The sequence below is a fragment of the Gymnodraco acuticeps genome, unplaced genomic scaffold (assembly GCF_902827175.1).
Source record: "Gymnodraco acuticeps unplaced genomic scaffold, fGymAcu1.1, whole genome shotgun sequence".
In the NCBI taxonomy this organism is placed as follows: domain Eukaryota; kingdom Metazoa; phylum Chordata; class Actinopteri; order Perciformes; family Bathydraconidae; genus Gymnodraco; species Gymnodraco acuticeps.
In genome coordinates this window covers 1,672,330-1,695,119 of record NW_022990499.1, presented here as the reverse complement: position 1 = coordinate 1,695,119, position 22,790 = coordinate 1,672,330, and the positions used below count along the sequence as shown (strand labels likewise).

At 39.9% G+C, this 22,790-nt stretch overlaps 1 protein-coding gene across 4 annotated transcripts in view; it reads right to left on the bottom strand.

Moving 5' to 3' along the window:
* Window positions 1-22,790, bottom strand: part of tsnare1 (T-SNARE Domain Containing 1) — a 359,325-nt gene that overhangs the window by 224,403 nt on the left and 112,132 nt on the right. For all 4 annotated transcript variants that reach the window (XM_034226529.1, XM_034226527.1, XM_034226528.1 and 1 more), the window contains one exon: window positions 19,330-19,451. In XM_034226529.1, coding sequence (XP_034082420.1) covers window positions 19,330-19,414 — 85 coding nt within the window. In that variant the 5' untranslated portion in view covers window positions 19,415-19,451. The remainder of the gene's footprint in view (window positions 1-19,329; window positions 19,452-22,790) is intronic.

The following is a 22,790-nucleotide window of genomic DNA, read 5'->3' as shown; positions in this document are numbered from 1 at the left end:
TCAGGGCTACAGTGTTAACCATCATGTGATGGTGGCGTTCTGAGCATGTCAGTTGGAGTTATGACATTATCATGTCATATCTCCAACACACAGGTGTTTATGTTTGAGCTAACGACGTTATGAAACACCCGTGCTTGAGCCCAGAGATCAAAGGTTTCCATGGTGATGTGCAGTAATCAGTGAGAGGAGAGCCTTTCCATTGTTCTGAATGAGAGATAAACCTCTTACATGTGAACGTTTTGTTGAAGAACCGTAACAGATATCGGTGAAATTTCAATGCGTGAAGCATGTCAATAACTCTGAGCGTCTGAAGTGTGCTTTTTGTGTACTTTTGGGTCAATAATGTGGCCTTTTTGGCAGATTAACTAAAGGTGTGCGGCTGCTGCTGTGAGGAAAGATCAAGCTGAATTTACAATGGACTTTAATGGAGACATGTTGAAAGTTTTTGTCACTTCATACCCTCAAGAGGCATTTTGTTTAATTTATTTAAATGTTTCAAGCTACGAGATGTTTTCCTACGTTTCTCATGAAAAGTTATGTCTCACGAGTGTAGGGTTTGGGAATTATGGCATGTTTAAAAATATATATGAAGGCGAATTTCAAGCTGTCCCCCACTCTAGCTGTGACATCACGCACTCGACCTTAACGAGCTGCGCAATACACACTGATGTTCAAATCTAAGGAAGGCCTCTTTACCAAGGTCTGAACAATGTTTAATATCTCTAAAAGTATGAATCTGATTTAAAAGTTGTTTAATATGAATAATGTCAGAAAGATGTGTAACATTTTAAAGTTGGAATGAGGTTTCTGAGTGAAAGTATGAATGAACAGTTAGCAGTTGAAGTCGCATGAAGATGTTTCAAGTCTGAATAGTTTCTCCATTGACTTCCATGTTAAAAATGTGATGAATTATGGGATATATCTCGGGAATTATGAAAGTTATGAATGAGAAAAATAATAGCAATCGAGTTGAACGTTTTGATGTTTGAACGGAGTTTCTGCGATGTGGAATGTGGGAGCAGAAGAGCGTCAAAATATCTAATCTAATACAGTAGATGGAATGCTGTATCAGCATTCCCACTAAAATATGTAATCAAATTACTGTTACAGTTAAAAAAAAACATGGGATTACAAGATTACAATACATTTAAAAATAAAAATGTATATATTATAGCAGGTTGTAGCCTTGATTATTATTTTTGGTTTTCATTTAGGCTACTACTTATTATCAAATGCAGTTGGTCAACACCTAATTTATTAAACAAAGACACTGATTAAGCAATGCATTAAGATCAATTGGTCTCTTCTTTTCTAAGGTTACATTGTTCTGGGGGAAAGATCAGGACCCAAATGAAAGGAAAAGGACAAAAAAGGTCAAGAAACAAAAAGTGAGCTTTATTTACCAAAAAGCTGATGAAACTGAACAAACAAGAAAGAAAACCGAGAATCCATAAATTTCTCTTGTCTTTATGTGCATTGCATTTGATATGAATGTAATCCAAAAGTAACGGAAATTAATGAGGTTACAATACTTTTATATTTTGATATTCAGATTAGGTTACTGATTTTTTTTTTACAGGTAACTAAGAATTGTAACTGATACATTTTTAAAGTAACCCTCCCAACTCTAACCATTTGTACAGAGTATATTGCTGGTGCTTACTTCTTTAACCCCAGAGAGATGCGTTTATCTCAGGACTTTGATTTGCACATGTCATTGTGATCATTAAGGCCATTTTAGAGTAGAGGACATTAAGTTTAATTCTCTGAACTCCAGGATGTAAGGGTTACAGCATCACTGCAGAACTCTTTAATTGCTGCAACTAACTCTCTTAAAGCAGGTTCCAAGAAAATGTCCAACCGACCATCCAACACGGATAATGATACTGTCTCTCCAAAACCAATGGCACGTTTACAAGCTTGTTCATGTGAAGACTCATCTGACCGAGCGAAAAAGCTTATATCTGCACCCAGAGGTGGGGCATAAAGTCTGCCATCACACAGAGGACCGAGGGGTAATTAATCATCCAAATGGGGATAATGGTTTCCACTTCAAGAGGCTCTCACAGGCTCTTTATGAGTGAGGGGGGGTTTAAGGTTTTTATCTTTTGTCACAAAAAGGTCATAATGTTTCCACAATGTAATGGCCGGCACAAATCATTGGCATACTGAAAGTATACTGCTATTTTTGCCTTATTTCATCCATTACGGAGTGCTAGCTCACCGCGATAAAACGTCACATTGCTACGTTGTCTCCCCCCCACAAGAAAGGGCCATTGCATATCTACATGTAGTTCTTGCAAAACAGGAGGATGCGTCCTGAGGTTGAAATGTTATAAAGGTATTTTCAGATGATGATCCAGCAAGTAATATATCAAAGAATACCAATGCCTCAATAATCCCTGGAGAATAAATCTGAATGGTTTTGATATCCTCAAGTTTAAGACTCAAAACATCAGAACCTTTTTTTAAACTTGTAGCGGAGGAAACCCCCTTAACTGTTAGTTAATACATTTTGTAGATGTTACATATTTTCTGTGGCTAATAGTCAAACATCTTTATAGTTAACACAAAAGTTAAAAGTTCTCACAACTCAATGTTTGGAAACTAAACCTAGTTTACAGTCAATTTTATTTATTTTTGACATCAAACTCAAGCTCCATAAAGCCCTCGAGACAAATGTACGCTACTAAAAGGTCTTCTTGATATGACCATCTAGCAGGGCAAATCTTGACTTTGAACAATTACAGTATATGCCCAAAACAAATGAGAGCTTCTTGTATGTATGGAAAAGCCTGAAAATGAATATACAAATACTTAATACTTTCATACTATGACAGCTGTGGCTGCTGTAAACTGTCAGGCATAAATTCAGTTTTGGCACCCTTTCATTTTCAATACAGCGTTTATTAAAAACAACATATTTCATATCAATATGTGTTGATATTAAAGCTGTGTTGTTCTGTCTTCCTGAATGAAACACTCGCTATTTTGGAAGTGACACGCCGCCTCTCAGGGTGGAGGGGAGGGGGGGGTTTGGTGGTGGAGAGCTTTTGCCGGGAGAAGAAGGAGAGAGATTAGCCTAAAAGACAGCTCTATTAGAGCCTTAACCTGGGCTTTGATCATTTCCTGAGCTCTCCTTCAGATCAGCCCGAGCAACAGACGGCAAATCTGACAGGCTCCTGCTCTACCCCCCAACCACCGCTACCACCACCCATATCCCTCACAATGTACCCAGGCTTCACTGTGATCAAAGTCTCCTTCCTGGTGACTGAGGCTTCCATCTGTCGGCCCACAAAAGAGAAGACTTGGAGAGGACTGTCACACTGAGTGAAGGAGAGTATTTCAGGGCACACAGCTGAGTACAGTATACTGAAAAGCTGAGACGAAAAGCATATGTGATGTTTGTTTTGCTCTAACACATCCTCCCGTCCTCCTTCACTGTGTTTCTGGAATGCAGCATAATGACTCGTGCCAGAAACTCCCCTCCAGTGTCAGATGTGATTGGTGTGAACATACATTAGGTAAACTCTGCTAGACAGAGCTATACGGAGCTATACAGAGTACGAAGCAGACAGATAAGGGCCTATTCATTTGTTGCTGAATGGCCAGAAGGGAAAATTGGACAGGAATAAAGACCTGAGGCCTTATCTATAAAGCGTAATAACTGCAGAGGACTGGCGGAGATGTTCTGCTCTATAATTTCAGCTTTTTCATGAAATGACTGAAGTTGTGATTGCATGAAACACAATGCTGCATACCTACGCTCCAAAAATGAATTCAGTGATAGGTTAGTTTAAGCATTAGTATGTTTTTAGGTTTAACATGCTGATGGGTTGCAACCCATTACCATGTTAACTAATTCTAGCTGCAAAACAAAATCACGCCAGTCAGAAATTATTGTTTCATAATACATTCAGAAATCTTAAAATTCTACACATTAAGAGGAATACACCTTTAACATTTGCCAGGAACGAGCAAACATATTTTAAACTTTAGAGCTATACTAACAGCCCCGAGATATTAACTTTATAGAAAGCTTACAAACTCACAGTGACAATTCTAACGTAAAACTAATGAAAAGACGCAGATCCAGGGCTCGATGGGTGCTAAATTAAATTTAAAAGCTTTAAAAATCTTTCTTAATTAAGCTATTTAGTATGCTTATTTATCTGTGTTTAACATAATGACGTTAAATATGTATAATATTAAACACGTAGATCATGGTATCATCTTTAAATAGATGAACAAATACCACCAAAGTGGCTTACCCTAAGGGGAAAAGGACTGTCCGTCTCAAATATTAAGATGGTCCATCTAATAGATGTTCAAATTTGACCCAAAAACAAATAGGATAACCTCATGAGGTAAATTATCAAGATTGGACAGGTCTCCCTTGAAAAAGAGATCGATGATCTCAATGGGACCACCTGGTTAAATAAAGGTTTGAATGACTCCATCCTCTGGGAACATTATTTGTTGTCTAAATCCATAAAGAATGTATGTTGGTCAGCCATGAATGCCTAGAGAAGCTCAGGTGTATCAGTCAGAGGCGGAGCCTAGGATTTGATCGCCTCCATGGAAGAGAAAAATCATTCCTTGGTCATCTCTAAAAGCTCTGCACTGTGCAGGCGGGTCAACGCTGCCCTTAATGAGGCTGATGGTGTGTTCACGCTGGACACAAAGCAAATGTTTTCATGTGGCGCAGTAACATATACAAATAAAATGCAACGTTTGCGTGATGATGTTATACATCATGACATATCTTGAACTGTCAGAATATGAACAAAGCAGAAAAAGTGGGCATTTTGGTTATGGCTCAGGAAACGCTCTGGGAAATAGATATTGATATGGAGATAAGCCCCGCCTCCTCTTCACTTCTAGTGTTTGAGTGACATGAGTGAACACAGATGATGCCACAGTCAAACTGTGAATGCACCATTCATCAGCTGATAATCAGCATCCTTCCTACAAAGGTTCAGATCTGCATTTTATAAAGCCACCTAAAAGCCAGTGAAGCTTTAGCTATTACTCTGCACAAAACACTCTTTGATCACGTTGTGTGGCACCATCATCTTGTACACTCACAAGGGATTACCTCTACTCCTTTCATTTAGAGGGTATGGCAGTGAGCAAGAATGTGTAGACATTACCACCATGTGGCATTATACTTTAAGGTTTATTACTCTTTACTACTTAAATAAAGTTAAGTGTATGAACAGGGTGATTTGTAGGACTTATAATTGACCTCAAACTGAGATAAAAGGCTAGTGATTGACAGATTTACACCAGCTAGCAGAATCATACTCCAATGGGATGATAATGTCTGCTAGTTGGGACTATTTCTGTCCCATTTGTTACATTTGTTCAATGGTATGATAGAGTTTTGTGTCTGCTAAGTTAGTTCATCATTAATTTTACATTCTAAGTCTAAGAATGCCTTAATACAGACTCAAATATCAGTTCAAATATTGTTGTTATCAGTTGTGTGCCAAAGATATACAAAGAGCTATATTTGGCAAATGTGTTACCGATAGCATAGTGTATATGAAAAGTAGATTTGACTATAATGAACTTTATTATCAGTTTATGCGTGTGTGTTATATTAAACGTGAGATTGAAATGCCGTTTATCACCCCGAGAAAAAGAATATATAAAAATATACAAATGTATGTATACTGTATATACATATAACAAAATAGAAGGCACCACAATAAATGTATAGAATAGCAGTTGACACACAAATGTGGACAGGATATGGCTGGTAGACTAGACTTCTAAACGGATGAATATCATATCAGATATATATGTATGTAGGGACAGTGCCACATGAGCAGAGATGGGGTCGTTACTAACATTTTTTAATATATTACATATTAAAAAAGTAATATATTACACTACTTCGTTACACTCTACATAAAGTAATTCGAACACGCAGACTGCTAGAGTTTCAAATGTTCTCTTTAGTTCAGTTTCCATTGTCGCATAAGACTGATCCAGATCCTGAATGTTTTCCTATCTGACCATGGCTGTCCTCTGTCTCCTGCTATCTGTATTTTGCGCCGTCTATCTCTGCTCACGCTGTTGCGTCGGCGTGTTCTCCTGCGTGTTGGCCATGTGTTGCACTGGAACATACCGCAAAGACTTCAGCCGAGCACGTACGAACTGCGCATGCCTGAGTGGCAATAACTTTCCTTACCAGCAGGCGGCGGTAGTGTGTATTTGTCATTCAAAACAGGCAACAACCGGAAGACAGAGAAGAAGAACAGACTACGTGATATAAACAAACAACCAATAGCTGTGCGGTAGCTTCACCTTAGCATGTGTTCTTTGCAGGTGTGTGTTGAGGTTTGACCACGTGGTGTTTACAGCAGTGGATAACAGCTTCTGGCCTGGACACAGTTTGCACCTCACCGTCACATTCCTGTCTATTCTTCGGACGAACTCAAAATAATGGGCATACCTCCACCCCTCGAAAGTTATCGCTGACTCAGCCATGTTTATGCAGCACTGCACGTGGAGATGTGGACGCGCAAGTCGCGCATATTACGTACATATAAACCTGCGGCGGAAACCCCTCTTGTCTGTCAGTGTGATGATTATGACTGATTTTAGTAAGTAACGAAGTAACGCGTGTCGGGGCAATGTTAGTAACTGTAGTGTGATTACTGAATTATAAAAGTAGCGCGTTACTCTACTCCGTTACCGACAAAGGTAATATTGTTACACCCAACTCTGCACATGAGGTACCCATTATTTTGCTTTTTACAGTAGTAATTGGATCCAAAGATATAAAGACATATTCTGTTCTATACAGACTCCCTTTAAAAGGAGATGGAATGCATTCGGTGAGTTCCTTTGAGTATTAGGATGTAAGGGGGCCGGTGTGTGTCCTTTCAGAATATAACACAAGTTTCTCATTCATGCACACGGACATTCTTGACTTTTAGAAATGTCTCTTTGTCTGGCCCTCATCATGAAATGTTAGTTCATTGTCCTTGCCATCTATTCATTTCCAACTATATGTGTACTGACTCTCCCCATCTGTCAATATTTCTCTCCAACACACACACACACACACACCCCTTCAGTTTGTCTGGTCAAAGTGTTTGCCTCAGGGCTGTGTCTTGCTCCTCCTCGAGTTGTTAGTAGGCTAATGAAAGCAGCGAGAGGATCAAATCCAATGAGGCTGCTTTTCACACCGCTTAATCCTTGTGAAAACCTGTGACCTCTGCACACACACACACACACACACACACACACACACACACACACACACACACACACACACACACAATATGTAGGTAATTATATACATTTGTGGGAACATCAAGCTGAACATACAGGAAACTCAGAGTGGATTGTACAACACTTATTTAGGCTTTTCTTCCATGTAAAATTGTAATTTGATGAAATACATATGTATGTATTTCTCGTGAACAAGTGCTGATTGCTTGAATTGTAACTTCATGACTAATACATGTGTTGTGATGACGGGAACACCCAACCCTGATTACCTGCTTATTAGTAGTGGCTGACTTCTAATATGAATGCCAGCCACAGTTTTAAGCCATAACACATGAGTGCTGCTGTGATTCCCTGTTGGGAGGAATTTATTTTAGGAAGGGACTTTAAAAGTACAATACAAATGTTTTTTCTTTGTATCTGGTTAATTTGTATTAATATATACTCTCCACCTAAAATATTAACTTGTAAAAAGGTGGACACACAATATAGTTTTGGCGATTCTCAACTTCTTCATTCATTCTTAAGTTGCTTTTTCTGACTGTCAATAAACACACAGGAAAAGAGAGATATCTGCTCGTTGCACCAACAACCAGGAGTGTTGGACGTTCCCCTCAGAGGTTAAATACTTGTAAGACACAAAGGGAATGGGTTCCTTTTTAAAATCTAACCAGGATAACTTTCTGTGAGAGTTATCCTTACATTAATAACACTCTATTCATGTGAACATTGGGGTGGGTGAAAGCAGGACAGTGGCAGCCGTTGTCAGAAATGCTATCATGGTAAATGGAATGCATTTCTAAAGCAATTTTCCAGTCTTTGCAAACCCTCAAAGCTCTTTACATATACAAGTCAGCCTTCACCCATACAAAGGCAGAGGCTGTTATACAAAGTGCACCTGCTCAGGAGACTAACATTCACAAACACTCACACACCCTTTTGGTCATCACGAGAAATACAGGGCTCACTTTGCCGCAGTGACACATCAACAAGTTCATTTAGGGCCTTGGGATCAAACCACCAACCTCAAGATTTCCTGCAGCCGCCACACACGATAAAGACACTTGGACACTTGGGTAACAGTTAGGCATTACTTGGTGAACATAGTGGAGCCTCTATTGGCTAAAGCAGGGGTGCCCACACTTTTTGGGCTGGTGAGCTACTTTTGAAATGACCAGCTCACCGAGGTCTACCAACCAAACATAAAATCCCAAATTGCAAGGGTTGCTGAATAACACGTTTTATTTATACATGGGATAATAGGGCTGCAACAAACGACTAATTTGATAATCGATTAATCTATCGATTAATGAAACGACTAATCGACTATTCAGACTATTACTGTATGCCTTGCACAATTTCTCAAACGCTCTTGTTTAGCCATCAACTTTTAGATTTAGCTTGAGGTTGTTTTAGGCATGTGGAAACTAACAATGAAGACAATAATGATGAATACTTGATTCAAAAATACATATATTATTAAATTAACTTAACAAATTGTGAACAAAACTAACATTGCTTTTTATTTAAATAAATAATATTTCACATCAAAAGAAACAACAATGTTTTAACAAATCGTACTAAATAATGTGATGACAGAACTGTAAACAGAATAGCTGAAACTTTAACAAAATAAATAACTCAGTTACCTCTAATCATTAACCCATGTTTGTATAATGGAGTTAACTCTGTGTGTTGCTGCTAGCATACATAACACCTGACGTGGAAACGTTACTCGTGGATGGGGCTACAGAGCTGCTAGAAAGACAGTCGAACCCGGTGCATTCCTCCGTCTGAATGTGGAGCACTTTTGATAAATGTTTAGACAAATTGCTCGTGTTACCGCCCTCACATGCTGAACTCTCTTGGCAAGGAGCATTGTCCACCTCAAGACGGGTAACATATAACCACACCTTGGAGCGCTTCTCTCCGCCATCTCCTCCGTGTGTTGCTGCTTGTAGCAGCCGCGTGTGTGTAAAACTGCCCCCTCGCGCACAGACGGGGGAGAGAGATCTCGTCTGGATTGGAAAGATCGAAAATACACCGACCATAGACGCATTTGTTTGTCTTTTTGCATGTTAGAAACGAGTTGGCGACACTAAGACTGCGAGATAATGTTTGTGTAGCAATAATACATGACCTTTCTCAACTCGCTACTTGGAGGGAAGTCGCTGTCATATGCCTTGTGAACACTCCGATAATGCCTCTCCACGTTACCTTTCTTTGGCAGAGCGACGCTTGCTTTACAAATAAGGCAAATAACCTTTGAATGTGACATCACAACAAATATTCTTCCTCCCATTCTGGGTGGAAGTGGTTTGTTTTTATCTTCTTGCTCGGTCCCGCACTCATTTTGTTGTTTGTCTCTTTAACTTAATTTGAGTTTTCCCGGCACTTGACTGATTTTGTATCGCTTTGCATTCTGGGTTAACCGACTGGAAAGCGATAGGTCGCTTTTTCTGTCAATCAAGTAAACTCCTGAATTAAGTGGCAGGGAGGCCAAGGGAGGAGGGATCAAAACCTGTTTTGTCTATTTTAACAGAGCTGGATTTTTTTGTATTTATGAATGACTCGATCTACCAGCATTCGACCGGTCGACGTACTGGGCACCTCTGGGCTAAAGAGACAGACCCTTCTCCAGGAGTCCGTGGAGACCAAACCAGAGCATACATTATTTGAGTGAATATTGGATTTTCTTTTATATTCTTCCCCAGAGACATGTGTTTTCTGCAACCCGGTCTCACCAGGATGCGTGACTCCACCACGACTCCTTAACACCGCAGTGCGTGGTGGAGTCACGAACTCTGCTACATTTACGTGTCTGCACCACGCAAACAACCCCAATGTAAAGTGAATGAGGCTCCTTTGTCGTGGTGCACACACGCATTTCTACAACGTCCAGCAGTGAGCTTTTATTCTATAAAACGTTTTTAAAATCTACTTTATAGCTTGTAGTAACTCACGGGAGGCTTCTTTTATTTTATTTGTATTCATAATAATTTGTATTTTTCGTCAGAATGTATTATGGTGCATTATTTATGAATTTGTGTTCTCAAAAAACAGTGCATTGTGTGTAATACAACTGTGATTTTTATTAAATTAGTTAGTTTTTAAGGAAGGCCAGAGCTTCAGCTGTGTCAAATAGATTGTTCCCTTTTTAGTTAACGTTTTTTAAAAGAACATTATATTCCTATTTGATCATGTCCCCTTTATTGTATTACGGACGCAAAGAGCAATGTGAGCGTTGGATAACGGAGGATTTTACACCCGGAAGTAAGTATTCTCCTTACTGTCGATTGATTTTACAGTGATATCTGCACTACTCATCAACTCAAAAACACAAGATTATCCTTGTTAATTACACAACATTGATTGGTTTAAATTGTGTGCAATACTTTTGTATTTTCCCCCTTCGATTCGGAGAAACACATATTTGTTCAGAGTTTAGGATGGCAGAAGACACTACACTACCCAGAATCCTCAGCTATTGTTCCGCTTTGCCTCAAGCTCTGTGATTGGTTGACCTCCAACTTCATTCCATATGAAAAAAAACGTTTCGTAAAAGATAAAATCATACTTTATTCAGCAGTGCTTGCTTTACTCTTTGAAAGTCATCACATGAATGCATTGTAATAAATGGTTTGGCTGCATTAAATATTACACATCTGTCGTATTTCTTTATTTATCTACAGAGATCTGGCCCCATAATAGACCGGAAACTATTCTTTTACCGTTCTGTTTTAATTTCACAATAAAGTTAGTAGTAATAATTTGTTTTATTTATTGTTTTTTATTAACTACTAGACCGCTGGGTCATGTTAAGATCTTTTCTGTGGGTTCTTTCCATCGCTTTTGTGTTACAAATATCAAAACAATAACATAATATATCCATCGTAAACTAAACCAGAAACAGCAGTATATTTTATTTTGCTAACACTGTAAACTCAACAGTTTTTTAACCCAAACCTCCTACTGGTTAAAGCACGTTATTAGATAGGTAGATTGTGTTGCTTTTTAATGACTGTTTAAAATGCCTTTTTCTTAATGTCTTTCATTTATGTAAAGCACTTTTGAATGTGTTATATTTGATGAAAACATTTAAATATTAAGAGTACATACAAAATAGTGGGAAAGTAGAAGGTCAATGATATAAATATAGAATAGAAAATATCAAGAAGATACTGTAAATGATATCTAGAATAAAACAGTCAATCAATCAATCAATGTTTATTTATATAGCCCAATATCACAAATGTTACATTTGTCTCAGTGGACTTTACAGTTTGTACAAAATATCAGTATGACAATACGACACCCTCTGTCCTTAGACCCTCACATCGTACAAGGAAAAACTTCCGAAGAAAACCCACAGTTTAAAGGGAAAAATGGGAGAAACCTCAGGGAGAGCAACAGAGGAGGGATCCCTCTCCCAGGACGGACAGACGTGCAATAGATGCCGTGTGTAAATTGAAAAGATAATACATTTGCAACATAGGTAGTCCAAATGTTTGGAAATGCATGTGTGTATAATAGGAAGATGAATCCACGAGGATATCCATCCAGGACCTATGATCCAGGACCACAGCCACGACTCAAGATCCAGGACAGAGGAGCGCAGGATCATCCATGACTCCGGATCCCGGCGTATACAGACACCAAAAAGAAAGACATTTGGGGAAGCTGGGTTAATCGGAACATGAGAGTACACAGGTATAGACAGAGAGAAGGAAGAAGTAAGATGTCCCCCGACAAACTAAGCCTATATCAGCAAAACTAGGGGCTGAATCTAATCAGCCCTAACTATAAGCTTTATCAAAAAGGAAGGTCTTAAGCGCACTCTTAAAAACGGATAGGGTGTCTGCCGCCCGAACACAAACTGGAAGCTGATTCCACAAATGTGGAGCTTGATAAGAAAAGGCTCTGGCTCCCATTGTACTTTTAGAGACTCTAGGAACAACCAACAACCCTGCATTCTTGGAACGCAATGCCCTAGTAGGACAGTAGGGTATAATGAGTTCTTTAAGGTAAGATGGCGCCTGCCCATTAAGGGCTTTGTAGGCGAGAAGAAGAATTTTAAATTCTATCCTGTGTTCTATAGGGAGCCAGTGTAAGGCAGCCAGAACAGGAGTAATGTGGTCCCTTTTCCTAACTCTGGTTAGTACACGAGCTGCAGCATTTTGAATCAGCTGAAGCGACTTGACTGACTTCTTGGTACACCCTGATAATAAAGAGTTACAATAATCCAGCCTTGAAGTAACAAATGCATGGACTAGTTTCTCTGCATCGTTTTGAGGCAAGATATGCCTGATTTTTGCAATGTTACGTAGATGGAAGTAGGCGGTCCTTGAAATTGATTTTATGTGGGCGTGAAAGGATAAATCCTGATCAAATATAACACCAAGATTCCTTACAGTCTCACTGGAGGCCAAATTAATGCCATCCATGGTTAATATATCCTTAGATAATTTGTTTCGTAGATTCTTCGGGCCAAGTACAATAACTTCAGTTTTGGTCGTGTTTAACATCAAAAAGTTTAAGGTCATCCACGTTTTTAAGTCCTTAAGGCAGTCTTGAATTTTATTTAGATGATTAATTTCATCAGGCTTGATTGATAAATATAGTTGAGTATCATCCGCATAACAATGAAAATGTACAGAATGATTCCTTATAATATTGCCTAACGGAAGCATATATAATGTGAACAAAATAGGTCCGAGCACTGAGCCCTGTGGCACTCCATGGCTAACTTTGGTTTGCGTGGAAGATTCATCATTGACACGTACAAACTGAGAGCGTTCAGATAGATAGGACCTAAACCAGTCTAAAGCAGTTCCCTGTATGCCAACTAAGTGCTCTAGTCTTTGCAATAGGATATCATGGTCGATAGTATCAAATGCAGCACTGAGATCGAGCAAAACAAGAATAGAGACACGTCCCTTGTCAGAGGCTATTAGAATGTCATTTGTGACTTTAACCAGAGCTGTCTCTGTGCTATGATGTGTTCTAAAGCCAGACTGAAAATCTTCAAATAAATCATTGTTTTTTAAGTAATCACACAGCTGTTTTGCGACCGCTTTCTCAAGAATTTTTGAGAGGAACGGAAGATTGGAAATAGGTCTATAATTGGCTAAAACCTCTGGATCGAGGTTGTGCTTTTTAAGAAGCGGTTTTATCACTGCTACTTTGAATGATTGTGGAACATAGCCTGATAATAAAGACATATTCATAATATTTAATAAATAAGTGCTAATTAATGGAAAAACTTCCTTCAACAGCTTAGTTGGAATTGGGTCTAACATACACGTTGATGGTTTAGAAGAGAGAATCATTGAATTTAATTGTTCAAGGTTTATGGCTGAAAAGCATTCTAGTTTACTATCTAGTGTAATATTAGAACTTACGTTTCCGGGAGCTGTTGATAACACTATACTGGTCAAAGGCAAGAGGTCATTAATTTTGTTTCTAAGAGTAACAATTTTATCATTAAAAAAGCACATAAAATCATTACTACTGAGTGCTATGGGAATAGAAGGCTCAATCGAGCTGTGGCTCTCTGTCAGCCTGGCTACAGTGCTGAAAAGAAATCTTGCATTATTCTTATTCTCATCTATTAATGAAGAGTAGTAGGCTGCTCTCGCTTTACGCAGTGCTTTCTTATATTCATTGAGAGTAATATGCCAAATTAAACGAGATTCTTCAAGTTTAGTGGAACGCCATATCCTTTCAAGTTGTCTCGACTTTTGCTTTATTTTGCGGGTTTGGGGCATTATGCCATGGAGCTAATCTATGTTGTTTTATTTTCTTCTTTTTCAAAGGAGCAACAGAGTCTAATTTTATTCGCAGCGCATCTGTAGCACTATCAACAACATGATCAATTTGGGGTGGTGTACATTTTGTATAAGTTTCCTCCCTTACATGCAGACATGCTATCGAGTTAAGTATTGGTGGAATCTCTTCCTTAAATTTGGCTATAGCACTAACAGATAGGTTTCTGCTGCAGGAGCTTTTGACTAATGCTTTGTAGTCTCGTAACAGTACTTCAAAAGTTACTAAGAGTTACTAACAGTTTAGTGCCTGATAGGAGGATGTGCAAAACAGACAAACTAATAAGGCTTTATTTAAACATTAAAGAATACTTTAGGTTAAGGTCTTCTTTGAAATAAGAAAAAAGCTTTGGGGGTATCTATCTACAGATACATATTAAGCCTGACAAAGTACTTAACGTCTAATATATTGCATGGTTTGTTTTGGAACTTGACAATCAACTTTCCTGCAATGTTAACTATGTTGAAGCACTTATTTTAACTGATATTATACATTCATTATACTCTTATAATATGTATGTAGATAGAATAAGAAATGTGCAGAATATGTCTAATGGTGGAGGTATACACACATATCGATAGATGTCTTGTAATGCACTGTTGAGGAACCTGTGACCCAAGTGTTTCATTCATTGCATAACTACACCGTAGTTGTGTATGATATGTCAATAAACCTTTGAAAATCTTGAAATCTTGAAAGGGATGTGCAAAATAGCCATAATATGCAGTCTTTAATTAACTATTAGTAGAGAATAACGAGTAATGAATATACTTTATAGAGATCTGCAGATAAATGTTTAGTCTTCTCAAGCACCAACTATCAAACATCTCTCCTGATTGTTGGCACTTGACAATCACCTTCCCTGAATTTGACTCAGGTGTAACTAAAGTCTGATTTAAGGGTTGTTTATATTTCACATCATTAATCAGAATCTGTAAAGTAACTAAAATAAATGTAGTGGAGTAAAAATACCAGGTTAACCTTAAAGAAAGCCCTCAGGATTATCAAAGACCCCCATCACCCCAGCCACAAACTGTTCTGTCTGCTGCCGTCTGGCACAACAGCCGCATTCTAGGAGAGGATGTGGCTGCTGTGGAGGACTACATGTACCTGGGAGTGCACTCAGACAATGGGCTGAACTGGGGGATCAACACTGACGCTGTGTACGAGAAGGGGATGAGCAGACTCTATTTCCTGAGGAAGCTGAGATCCTCACGTGTGCAGCAAGATGCTGGAGATCTTCTACCAGTCTGTTCTGGCCAGTGCACTCTTCTTTGCTGCGGTCTGCTGGGGGGGGGGGGGGGGGGGCATAAGAGCTGGTGCCACCAGCAGGATCAATAAACTGATCAGGAAAGCTGGGTCTGTCATCGGCATCAAGCTGGACCCCTTTGAAGCTGTGGTGGAGAGGAGGACACTGAACAGGCTGTTGTCCATGATGGATAACCCCACCCATCCTCTCCACCTGCAGCTGGACAGTCAACGGAGCTCCTTCTCCAACAGACTGCTGCAGCTCCGCTGTCACAAGGACCGATAGAGGAACACATTCCTGCCCACTGCAATAACTCTGTACAATAAATCACCTCTGCTGGAAGAGAACTCTCTGCTCCATAGTTTCTCTTGGAATAAAACCTCGCTGTACATTTTACACATATAATCTGTTCAATATTTAATATTCCATATTCCATGTCATATATTTTTGAATATATATATATTTGCATATATATCTACATGTATATTTTCTATTTCAACATGTATATTTTCTATTTTCTTTTCTTTCTATTCTTGTTTATTTGTAGTTTTGTTTTATTGTAAAATGCCTTGTCTTTTATGCTGCTGCAACAAAAACAATTTCCCAAATAGGGATCAATAAAGTACCATCTTATCTTATCTTATCTTATCTTATCTTATCTTATCTTATCTTACATCCGGACTAAAACCACCAGACTCAGGGACAGCTTCATCCCACAGGCCATAAGACTATTAAACACCTGAACTTTGAAACAACATCCATAACATTCATCTGGCTGCTACTTAGAAATGATTTATCTAATATATCATATTCCAATCACTTGTATAGACCACTATTTCACTTCTTACTATTTTTCTGTTTGTATTGACTTGCACCATTTTTTCTGTGTATCTGTTTTATTGTGTTGCACTGTTGGAGAAGCCTGTGACGTAAGGGGGGGGGGGGGGGGGGGGGGGGGGGTAGGAGACGTTCGATTCCTGTTTGAATAGTGTGCCGTCGATGGGTTTCATTCCATTTCAAAATGCTGTTTGACGCTCTGGCGTCAACTTCGGACGGGGTTTGTCAAGCAAAGCACATGGTGTAGTCCCAAACGATAGCTGAGGATTCTGGGTAGTGTAGTGTCTTCTGCCATCCTAAACTGAACAAATATTTGTTTCTCCGAATGGAAGGGGAAAATACAAAAGCATTGCACACAATTTAAACCAATCAATGTTGTGTAATTAACAAGGATAATCTGGTGTTTTTGAGTTGATGAGTAGTGCAGATATCACTGTAAGATCAATCGACAGTAAGGGGAATACTTACTTCCGGGTGTAAAATCCTGCGTTATCCAATGGGAATGGACGCTCACATTGCTCTCCGTAATACAATAAAGGGGACATGATCAAATAGGAATATAATGTTCTTTTAAAAAACGTTAACTAAAGGGAACAATCTATTTGACACAGCTGAAGCTCTGGCCTTCCTTAAAAACTAACTAATTTAATAAAAATCACAGTTGTATTACACACAATGCACTGTTTTTTGAGAACACAAATTCATAAATAATGCACCATAATACATTCTGACGAAAAATACAAATTATTATGAATACAAATAAAATAAAAGAAGCCTCCCCTGAGTTACTACAAGCTATAAAGTAGATTTTAAAAACGTTTTATAGAATAAAAGCTCACTGCTGGACGTTGTAGAAATGCGTGTGTGCACCACGACAAAGGAGCCTTGTTCACTTTACATTGGGGTTGTTTGCGTGGTGCAGACACGTAAATGTAGCAGAGTTCGTGACTCCACCACGCACTGCGGTGTTAAGGAGTCGTGGTGGAGTCACGCATTCTGGTGAGACCTGAGGCCTGTACTACGAAGCCAGTTCAACCTAACCTGGATATGTTTGAGTTAGCCGGTTGGCCTAATCCAAAACATACACGCTCTCGCTAAACGGTACTACGACGCGGGTTATCAAGTGGATCGCTCAAACCAGCCGTGCCCTATCTAGTTAGGTGCGCGTTCACATGAAAGGGGTGGTATCTGGAGCATTCGACCAATCACAAACATGGACAAGCATACTGACAGCGCAGCGTCATACTTCCTGAATGAAAAGTCAACTATATAATTAGACAAATATGAAGACGTTAAACTTTAAACATCGATGACTTAAACACTTTATCCAGGATCAAAGCCACATAGCTGCACCTGCAAGGTGAATACAGCTGGTAAAAGAAAAAGTGTTTGAATGCGTACATTAACAGGTTTATGATATCACTGCCCCGTCTAAAACACGATCTGACTTTAATTACATTTGTCTCGAGTGTTTCGTCAACTTAATGTGTTGCTTAAAATAATACTTCTGCATACAGTATGTGACACTGTGAGTGTTGCACGGCCAGATACGGCTCAGCTGACTCAGATAAGGAGATATATGATACATGAAGTGATATGCCGCGGACTGTAGGCCTACTTAATGTTACTCTGATCCGGTTACTTATGTTGTGGCAGATATTTAATTAAGCTTTCTTAACGCTAATGTTATAATAGTCAGATTGCTCTGAAGATGGGAGGGGATATTCTATTAATGTTCACGTTCACACAGTCGGTGATTTTTGCCGGCCGTCTTTCCTGCAACGGCAGTTTTTCTGTATTTCCTTTCTCCTGTAATATGACTTGATCGCTTTAAACTGAGTTGATCTCTTAGCCTCCAACCTAACCTGGGAGGTATACTACGAAGCAGGATTTTCGCTTAGCGGCTAAATTCAGGGAAAACTCCGGCTTTCCAGTCCTACGAAGCTGGTTCTCTTTTTAGCAGGCTAGATCTCCATGGTAACTTATGCTTAGCGGCTAACCTGGTCGGGACCAGGTTAGGTTGCAGGCTAAGAGCTCAACTCAGTGAAAGCACTGCCTGCTGACCAATCAGAGCTCAGTGTGCGGAGTTTCAAGCGATCAAGTCATATTACAGGAGAAAGGAAATACAGAAAAGCTGCCGTCGCAGGAAAGACGGCCGGCAAAAATCACCGACTGTGTGAACGTGAACATTAATAGAATATCACCTCCCATCTTCAGAGCAATCTGACTATTAGGCTATAACATTAGGGTTAAGAACACTTACCACATATCTGCCACAACATAAGTAACCGGATCAGAGTAACATTAAGTACAGTCCGCGGCATATCACTTCATAATGTATCATATATTTTCTTATCTGAGTCAGCTGAGCCGTATCTGGCCGTGCAACACTCACAGTGTCACATACTGTATGCAGAAGTATTATTTTAAGCAACACATTAAGTTGACGAAACACTCGAGACAAATGTAATTAAAGTCAAATCGTGTTTTAGACGGGGCAGTGATATCATAAACCTGTTAATGTACGCATTCAAACACTTTTTCTGTTACCAGCTGTATTCACCTTGCAGGTGCAGCTATGTGGCTTTGATCCTGGATAAAGTGTTTAAGTCATGGATGTTTAAAGTTTAACTTCTTCATTTTTGACTAGTATTAAAGTTCACTTTTCATTCAGGAAGTATGACGCTGCGCTGTCAGTACGCTTCTCCATGTCTGTGATTGGTCGAATGCTCCAGATACCACCCCTTTCATGTGAACGCACACCTAACTAGATAGGAAACGGCTGGCTTGAGCGATCCACTTGATAACCACCGTCGTAGTACAGTTTAGCGAGAGCGCGTATGTTTTGGATTAGGCCAACCGGCTAACTCAAACATATCCAGGTTAGGTTGAACCAGCTTCGTAGTATAGGCCCCTGGTCCCGACCAGGTTAGCCGCACAGCATAAATTACCATGGAGATCTAGCCTACTAAAAAGAGAACCAGCTTCGTAGGACTGGAGACCCCGAGTTTTCCCTGAAGTTAGCCGGCTAAGCGAAAATCCTGCTTCGTAGTATACCCCCCCTGGTTGGTTTGCTGTGTAAATAGTCATCTGTTTGCTAATTTGTTTACAAGGCGATACCACGTCCATGTTCTGTGGCTTCCAAGCACCAAATACAAATCCTGAGAACTCACCCACTGGCTGGTAGCCCTGCCTCGTAGGACCTCCGAACGGGTTGCGACTGCCAAAAGAGCCCCCGTCAATGGACCCGTACGACATCCTGTCTGATGGCTGTTGGCCTGTCAGCTGTAGGCGCCTGGGGAGGGAACAACAAGAACAAAAAAAACAATGTATATCCACTTTGCTCTCCCAGACTAAAAGTGATGCACTCACGGCACTGACAGTAAGTGACCAAACAAAAGCTGTGTACAGATGGCATTCCAAAAAGCGTACTGGTAATGGAGGTTTTAACAGGCAGCACTGATCGAGGTTTACTGTAACTGTCCGTGTCGGTTTATTTACTGTCTGTCTTCTTCTGAACTTCCTGTTAGTGTTTACTTCCTGTCTGTCTTCTTATGCTGTTCCCTTTAGTGTTTACTTCATGTATGTCTTCTTCTGCTGTTCCCTTCAGTGTTTACTTCCTGTCTGTCTCCTTCTGCTGTTCCCTTTAGTGTTTACTTCCTGTCTGTCTTCTTCTGCTGTTCCCGTTAGTGTTTACTTCATGTATGTCTTCTTCTGCTGTTCCCTTCAGTGTTTACTTCCTGTCTGTCTCCTTCTGCTGTTCCCTTTAGTGTTTACTTCCTGTCTGTCTTCTTCTGCTGTTCCCGTTAGTGTTTACTTCATGTATGTCTTCTTCTGCTGTTCCCTTCAGTGTTTACTTCCTGTCTGTCTCCTTCTTACTTCCCTTTAGTGTTTACTTCATGTCTGTCTTCTTCTGCTGTTCCTTTCAGTGTTTACTTCCTGTCTATCTCATGGATGTATAATAATAACTGGATACAGCGTGGGAGGCGGGTTCTCGTTCTTTCCTATGAGAGCTGCTCATTGGCGCATGAAGACAAAATGGCCCAATTTTTGAGAGAGCGAAACGTCACAGATTACCCATCATGCCTGGCTGTCAGAGCAGAAGTACCCGTATGTGCAGTCACAGAGCATGCGCCCCTTATGCCCCGCCCCCCGAGCTCCCACTCTCGGCTCACTAGAATGAATGGAGGGAGAAAATAAATGTAGATTCGGCTTTTAGTCCATTTTACAACTTTAAGGACCGAATGATTCTAATAAGGGCTATAAAACAATTCATACTGGGTAGTTTATTTAGTTAAAAAAAAAATTATCCACCGATTTACAGACGTCTCTTTCCCCATGTTAGTCAATGGGAAAAAGCTGTTTTGGGCCGGGTGACGTCACGGACTGATACGGAAGTTGCAATACCGCCGTTTGGACACAACGAATATTGGCACAGAGTCCGGCGCACTTCCTGGGGGCTTCGTCTATCTCCATCTGCTGTTCCCTTTAGTCATTCCTTCATGTCTGTCTTCTTCTTCTGTTCCCTTCAGTGTTTACTTCCTGTCTGTCTTCTTCTGCTCTTCCCTTTAGTGTTTACTTTTTGTCTGTCTTATTGATTTCTGTGACATCAAGCGTTCTGTCTTTTAACCTCTGCCCTTCACACATATAACAATTTATGTTTTTTGATGGAGAAAACAAATGTTTCTCGTCTACATCTGACTTCTTTCTGCGGATGATATAAATGCACATAGTCCCTTGATCCCCCTTAGCATTTATTTTTGCCAAAAATAACAGACCTCTGGAAGGTCCGAATTGACCAATCAGAATCGAGTTGTTAATTAAGCCGTGTGATAAGGAATACGAGGTCTTCCTATTGAACATCCTTCAAGATTGCGCCGATTTATGGAGGCTTGATTTGTCGCAGATTTCCTCTGTCTTCCTCTTTTACATACATACATGTGATACATTAATTCAAAGAGATTAATGTATCACTCGACTCTCTCAACCCGCCATGAACTGGACCTGCTATTAACCAGAAACTGCTCTACCAGTACTACTTTTTAAGTGTTGAGCATGAAAAGCTGTGGAATTATACATGTTGAATACATTAGGGATAATGTCAGTGTTCAAATATTTTGGAGTCAGCCTCTTTAGAATGTTAACCATAACCCACTTACAGAAGGAGAGTCGAGAGGATACAGCATACTCATCTGAATACGGCAGAAAAGGTCAAATCATCATGTGAACATGTGTTTCACCCGCGGCCAGAGAAACAGATGAAACTCTAATCAACAACCCCCCGCCCCCTCAGCACTTCAGCAACTCTATCAAAGGTCATAATATCAGACTGGTCAAGTGGCCAATGCTCTTTCCCCACCGTGAAAGACAAGCATTCAAACGAGCAGCAGAATGTGATTACACAGTCATTGTGCAGCCCTTTGTTATGGTGAAGCCAGTGAATCCTGCCTATAGGAACGGCATTATGGGTAGGAAACGGGACAGAGGAGCGGCCATTACGGGGACACAGATTCACTGGGCCACGAGAATGTTTAATCCGATTTATTTTTGTAGAGAAGGGAGATTAATTGCCTTTGGCAGTCCATAAACAATCTTCACTCTGCTTAAATTCAAGCCCAGCGACTGCACCTCACGTCCCTCCAAAATGTGAACACACACCGCCTCTATCTGCATGCACGATGCACACCCATGGATGCACAAATCCAAACACACGCACGCGCACACATACACACACATTTGGATAACCTTACCCTTCACCACTGTGCAGATTTATAAAGTCCCCTAGTTCTTCAATCTTTTTGCTCATACAAGGGCAAACTTAGTCATTTCTGTCAGGAATAACTTGATAAATCTTATTACATTTTTCAAGTTGTAATGTCTCTTTGCAATATGTCTTGTTAAATAATTGTATTTATATTTGATGATGTAAAAAGGCAGAATCAGTACCCTTATACAAGAATGAATTATGTCTTTTCTGGTTAAGCAAAGCTACAAAATGATGTTCATTGATTCAAAGACACTCGACTGTAAATCATGTTTGCAGGGAAACATGTTTTCTGGACCATGGTTGTGGCTTGAAACACGAGTGTTTTGCAAATTATTCTCAGAGTTCTGAGAGCAGGAGAGTTTTGCCATCTTGAAAAATATATGTAAAATCCAACTATTTAATAATTCATGTTTAGTCTATTTGTATTTTTTGAACATTAGTATTGCTTTTATATTTGTTTTGTTATTTCAAATTGATGTTTTTTTTATTTGAAACTTGTCGGTGTTTACATCCCACCGAATGTGAACGTGCAGGAGGCACAGCGCACACTCGCCGACCAGATAATATGTTTGGAGAGGACTTATCCGGACTAGTTATTGTTCTTGGTGACTTTAACAAAGGCAATCTCAGCCATGAACTTCCTAAATACAAACACTTTGTTGAATGCCCCACCAGAGAGGGGAATATTATGGATCACTGTTACACCACCTTCAAGGGAGCCTATCACGCCGTCCCCCGCGCTGCACTGGGCCACCCTGACCACACCATGGTACACCTGATACCGGCATACAGGCAGACACTCAAACTGTGTAAACCTGTAGTGAGGACATTCAGGCAGTGGAGCAGTAAAGCTATGGAGGAACTTCA